The 5,558-nt window shown below is 52.2% G+C and overlaps 1 protein-coding gene across 1 annotated transcript in view; it reads left to right on the top strand.

Annotated features, from left to right (window-relative positions):
• Positions 1 to 854: 854 nt before the first annotated feature.
• Positions 855 to 5,558, top strand: part of LOC104492910 (fatty-acid amide hydrolase 1-like) — an 8,830-nt gene continuing 4,126 nt past the window's right edge. Inside the window, exons 1-7 of the mRNA XM_010135514.1 lie at positions 855 to 964; positions 2,272 to 2,412; positions 2,715 to 2,848; positions 3,669 to 3,875; positions 4,304 to 4,344; positions 4,904 to 5,028; positions 5,241 to 5,366. Coding sequence (XP_010133816.1) covers positions 866 to 964; positions 2,272 to 2,412; positions 2,715 to 2,848; positions 3,669 to 3,875; positions 4,304 to 4,344; positions 4,904 to 5,028; positions 5,241 to 5,366 — 873 coding nt within the window. The 5' untranslated portion in view covers positions 855 to 865. The remainder of the gene's footprint in view (positions 965 to 2,271; positions 2,413 to 2,714; positions 2,849 to 3,668; positions 3,876 to 4,303; positions 4,345 to 4,903; positions 5,029 to 5,240; positions 5,367 to 5,558) is intronic.

Genomic DNA, 5,558 nt, shown 5'->3' with positions numbered 1-5,558 from the left:
TCGCTGCCGGGAGCGGTCGGTGCAGCGGGGCGGGCGGCGCAGGCGCCGGCAAGCGGGAACCGGCAGCGAGGAGAGGGAAATCCCGGTCTGAAAGCTTCCGCCGGCGGGGGGAGGCTCAGCCGGGCTGCTGAGGAGGCGGTAGGAAAAGGAGGGTATTATCGGGAGGGGCCAAAGTGCAGCCACGCAGTCCGGGGACACGGGTGCGATGACACCGGTGCCAAGGTGCAGTGCCCAGGAATCTGGCTGGACCCTGCCTTGTCCTCTGCCATCCCCTCAGACTGCCCGGCCTGCGGTTGGAGTCCAGCTTTGGGCATGAGTTTAATGCTTTTTTTCATGGTGTTTGTTTAGTGGGTGACCCAAAAAAGACCTGTCTGCTGTTAGGCGAGGTGGTCCCTGGTTTGCACAGTTCCCTGTAGGATATCTTGGTGATGCCGTGAGAAAAGCTGGCAACAGGTCTGGTTTTGTTTCCTGCTGGAGCAACATCTCTAATCATGGTGCCAATTCCCAGTATAACTCTCCAGAGAACGTTGTACTAGGCAGGTCCTCCAGGCCTGGCCAAGACCTGTGTGAACAAGGCTGCGCAAAAGCTCTTAAGCAGCAGATGTGTGGTGAGACGGGTCTGGCCAGGAGGACAAGGTTTAGAAAGCCTGGATTACTACTGGCCCTGAAGGCTTCACACTATGCCGGCTGGTATCAGCTGGTATCAGGATTGCAGTCTTCAGGCAGATGATACCATTGGCCGCTAAATGGCAGTTAATTTTTGGATGGGTTACAGTGGGCACCAAGAGGAGAGGAGGAGTCCAGGAGCTGAGGTAGAGGTGTGTAATTGCCTGTTCAACATTTCCCATAGCATCCTTCCGTGAACATGGTCTCCATTCTCTCTCTGCCTTTGCCGGAGCTCTCCAGGAAACTCCAGGATGGCTCCCTCCCTCCGGACCATGTCTTCTATGCCTACGTGGGCAAGGTGAGGAGCAGAGGTGGTGGGGCTGGCTTTTGGGGGGAGAAGCCCAACACAAGGTTCAAACACTGGTTCAAATGCTGCTGAGCTGTCACTGGTTAGTGCTGGGCCATTCTGCACCATTCTGTGAGTGAGGGGAAAGCTGGGCAACTGGCTGCTGTGGTCCTCAGCTTGGCTTTGAGCAAAACAGAGCACAAGCACAGCATCTAGAGAGCTTATACCTTCCTAGGGGAGTCCATACCTTTCCAGGGGCAGGTATAGCTATAAGGAAATTGCAGAGTGCTGCTATTCTCTCCCCTCCATCTCCAAATGGGTTGGTAAACGTCAAAGACTCCGTGTCCTCTTTCATCCTCTACTTTTGCCACAATGCCCTGATAACCTCCTGGCTTCCCACTTTAGTGTTATCATTTACTGCCACCTGGCGTGGAGGCACCCATGGAACAGACAGCAGCAGCTCTCCGAAAAATGCGGATTTGGTGCAGACAAATTTGCCTGGCACTCTGACTGTACAGGTTCAGATGTCAGCTGGGGATTATTACTGCACAACAGGTTTATGAACACTAAGGAAGAATGACCCAAAATGTGCACAGCTCACTGATATAAAGGGAGTATCTCTCGCCTAGTGATACCAAGGGCTATCAGGGCCATCAGTGCTCACCAGCGCTGGGGTAAGAGTCACTCTAGCCCAGAGAGGTACACTCAGATGGTGTCCTGACTTGAGGGGGGTGTCCCAGGAAGATTCCTTGGCTGGCGCCCTGACTTGAGGGGAGAGTCTCCAACTGGACAACCTGCTTCTCGAGGAGAACCATCTCAAAAGCAGTTCTCCGGCAGGGCTCCATTCATACCCTGGTCAAGTGTTTGCTGTGGTCACTTTCAGGAAACCCAGGCAGGATGCAGCTAACGGAACCTTGACTCTGGGGCACCAATAGCCCTGGGCGGGGGTTAGTTCCTGATGCTTATCAGGTGCTGCTACAGGGCTTGTCTTTTGTGCAAGCTCATGCAGGCAGTCGGGGGGTTGCACTGCCCCACGACCCCAGAAGCTCAGATGAGAACAGCCTTCGGCATTCTGCTGGGCTGAGTGCTTCTCTTCATCGTGCACCAGCTGGTGCTATGGGCCCCCTGTGTCCAGACAGTGTTTCGGAGTTTGGCATGAAAATGTCTTAGAAAGGAACAGAAAGAGCTGCCCCGATACCAGCTGCCCAGATGGGGAGGTGAGAAAGGGGGAAGAGACAGGTGTCCTTTGCAAAACAGAAGGCTCTCGTGCAGTGCTGCGGGCTGTGTCTCACCTGCGGGCTTTGCCTGCTATCTCCCAGGCACTCCAAATCGCCACAGAAACCAATTGCATCACGGAGTATCTGGAGGAAAGTGAGACCCAGCTCCGGAAAGCGAAGCCAGAGAAGCTGGGTTTGCTCTACGGGGTGCCTGTCAGCATCAAAGACTCCATCAACTGCCAGGTACCACCAGCATGATACCGTGTGTATCCTGCGGTCTACTGTGGTTTCAAGTTTGGTGGCAGGGGGTTTTTTGCTTCAATATCTGGCCTGACTTTGTCATAGCTGCTGTGGGATGGCCTGCTCTGGCAGGTGGTGGGTTTTGCTGCCCATCTCCCACATGAGCCAACAGAGAAGGCTGTCAGTTTTACTGCCAATACACTACGCAACGTGTGCATGACGGATGGGTTGTGGGAGGTGCATGCGCATGGGGCAGGGGGAATTGCAGTCTTCCTTTTGGAAACCGGTTTGTCCTGCATTCGCAGGGCCATGATTCCACATTAGGGTTTATAAAAAACATCAATAAACCCGTGGCAGAGGACAGCGTGGTGGTGCAGGTGCTCAGGAGACAGGGGGCAATTCCGTTTGTCAAAACCAACGTACCCCAGTCCCTCATCAGGTAGGTGGGTGCCATTCCCTCGGCGTGGTGGCAGTGCTCCCTCCCCGCCTCATCGCGAGTGAGGGTTTCTATCAAGTCTAGTTCTCATTTCCCACTTCTTTTTAAATAATAGCACCTCTTTCCCATCCTTAGTGTATTTTAAGTTTTACTTTAAACACATTTACACTAAGGATGAAAAGTAACTCTAGTTCCAAATGAAATAAAGAAGCAAAAGAATAGAAGAAGAGAGAAGTCATGGGAGTTTCCTGTTCTGGGTGTTTTTAAATCACTTTTCATCTTTTTTCTTTCTTTTTTTTTTTTTTTAAACTAAGCCCTCAGAGATGGTCCCATTAACTATGCAGTGCAAACACATGTTCCTGGAAGGGGAAACTGGTTAGCTTGTTAAGCTAATTGTTCTGCCTCTGACATTCGGCCTGTTCCCAAGCAAGGGCTCAGCAATGACACCCCACCCTTACCCCCAGGGTGGGTGCCTTGGACCTGCTCCAGGTGGGCTGCTTTGGATGTGCTGTGGCCCTGGGACTACCTGAACAGGGAGGCTTTCCAGGAAGCCTGACGTGTTTGTGCTGCTGCAGGGACTGTCTGGGGAATCTCTGACACTGAAAGTTGCTGGCAGTGAAGCCAGGTCCTGGGACTGCCATGAAAGGGCTGGTGGTCTTCGTGAGAGCTGTGGGAAGCTCCCTCAGACTAAGTGATGTCTATGTAACAGCTAGTGAATTAGCTAATTGCCTTCTGAAGGTCTTTTTCTAGTAACTGGGGTCCATGTCAGCAGATACCTACACTCCACTCATTTGCAATCTCTCTCTCTCTCTCTTTTTTTTAGCTTTGACTGCAAGAACTTAATCTTTGGTCAGACATTCAACCCTCTGCTCTACACCAGAAGCCCTGGAGGCTCCTCTGGTGGAGAAGGGGCACTTATAGGAGGAGGTGGGTCCATCTTGGGCATTGGGACGGATGTAGGAGGGAGCCTCCGTTTCCCCGCAGCCTTCTGTGGGATCTGTGCACTCAAACCCACTGGGAACAGACTCAGGTACTGACAAGTCATGCCATGATGTCTCTGGGTGAGACCCACCCACACCCTACTGACCACTGTGCTGGGATGCTCCTACTCCTGTAGGCAAGGGTAAACTCAGGAGGAACTGACAGGGGCTTGTTTCTCCCTCCTGCCCAGATGTTTTGTGGGGCCTGTGTGGAGGGAAAGCATTGGTTCCCTCAGAAAGTAGAAGGGGAAACCTCTCCATCTGCTTGCTGGGGGATGGTGGTTCTTGACTGACAGTGCATAAATCATTCTGGCCTAGGTTGGTTCTTTCTTGGGTTTCCCCTTCACCCTTGCTTCTGCCGACCTCTGCATCTGCAAAGGGAGGGCAGTGTTTTTAGTGGCCACTTGCTACTGTGTAAAGCCGTTCCCTTCAATGAAAACCACTCAGCTGCTGTATTTTCTGTCTCTTTTCTCTGCAGTAAAAAAGGAGTAACTGCTGGTGTTGTTGGGCAGAAGGCAGGTAGGAATTGATGGTTGTCCCCCAGGGAGGGCAGTAGGGCAGGGGTGAGAAGGACCCTCAGCTGGTTATGGAGAACCTTCTCTAACACATTCAGAGGAAGAAGCAGGTTCTCTTTCAGAGAGCCACTCCTACACTGTGATTCCTGAGACACTGGAACATGCATGAGCCAAGGGGAGCAGTGTGTGTAACACACATACCTCAACAGACCCTGTAACCCTCAGGTTGCTTCATTGTCTGCCACTGCTCATAGAAGGTGGGATTAGCAGTCAAAGGGGGTGTCTTATGTTGTCCTTGTGTCAAAACTGACAAAGCTTTTTGTTTCATTTAGTAAATCATGAAGTGGAGATGTCAGAGCACATATTAATGGATAACGGCTTTGGGTCTTTAACGGTGGGCCTGCTGGTGGGAAGACACCTGTAGGCATCCCCAGCCCAATTCTCAAAGAGGAACTGTTGCCTACACTAGACTAAGTCAAAATAATGCCAACAGGTCCTGCTTTTGCGGGATGTGCCCTTGAAAGACCCCACAGTCATGAATGCTCTCTTCTGGTCTCTTCCAGTGGCTGCAGCAGTGGGACCGATGGCAAAAGATGTGGAGAGCCTGGCGCTGTGCATGCGGGCGCTCCTGTGCGAGGACATGTTCAGCCTGGACAGCACAGTGCCCCCCCTTCCCTTTAATGAAGAGGTAAAGGACCTCAAAGGGGGTGAAGGGCTCTGAGGAGAGCTGCCATTGCTCAGGCTGAAAATGCCAGTGGCTCGTGGGAGTGCCTCAGGACCCATGGGTGGGATCGTGAGTGAGAGAAGTGCTGCCTTCCAGATTCGCCCTGCAGCATGGGTGTACTGTTGGCTCCTGACGCCGCTGACATCCTTCCAGCTGGCACTCTCCTCACTCCATAGGTGTATTCTGGCACGCGGCCCCTCCGTATAGGCTACTATGAGACAGATTTCTTCACCATGCCGAGCCCTGCCATGAGACGTGCTGTTCGGGAGACAAAGCAAATGTTGGAGGATGCTGGCCACACGGTAGGATATTGCATGAACCCAATAGTCATAGTGTATCTATTCTTCCTTTCTACCATCTCTTTGGGACACATAAAGCACATTTGTCAGGAAAAGAGGGCCTGAAATCTGCTCATTTTCCCACAGCTTTGATGGAAGTGGATAGCTGCTTCCACAAAAGAGAAATTCTTTGTATAGCAACTTGATTTCTCCTTT

The sequence above is a fragment of the Buceros rhinoceros genome, unplaced genomic scaffold, assembly GCF_000710305.1.
Source record: "Buceros rhinoceros silvestris isolate BGI_N320 unplaced genomic scaffold, ASM71030v1 scaffold16014, whole genome shotgun sequence".
NCBI lineage: Eukaryota > Metazoa > Chordata > Aves > Bucerotiformes > Bucerotidae > Buceros > Buceros rhinoceros.
The sequence above is the reverse complement of the archived record's forward strand: the minus strand, read 5'-3'. Positions and strand labels throughout refer to the sequence as shown.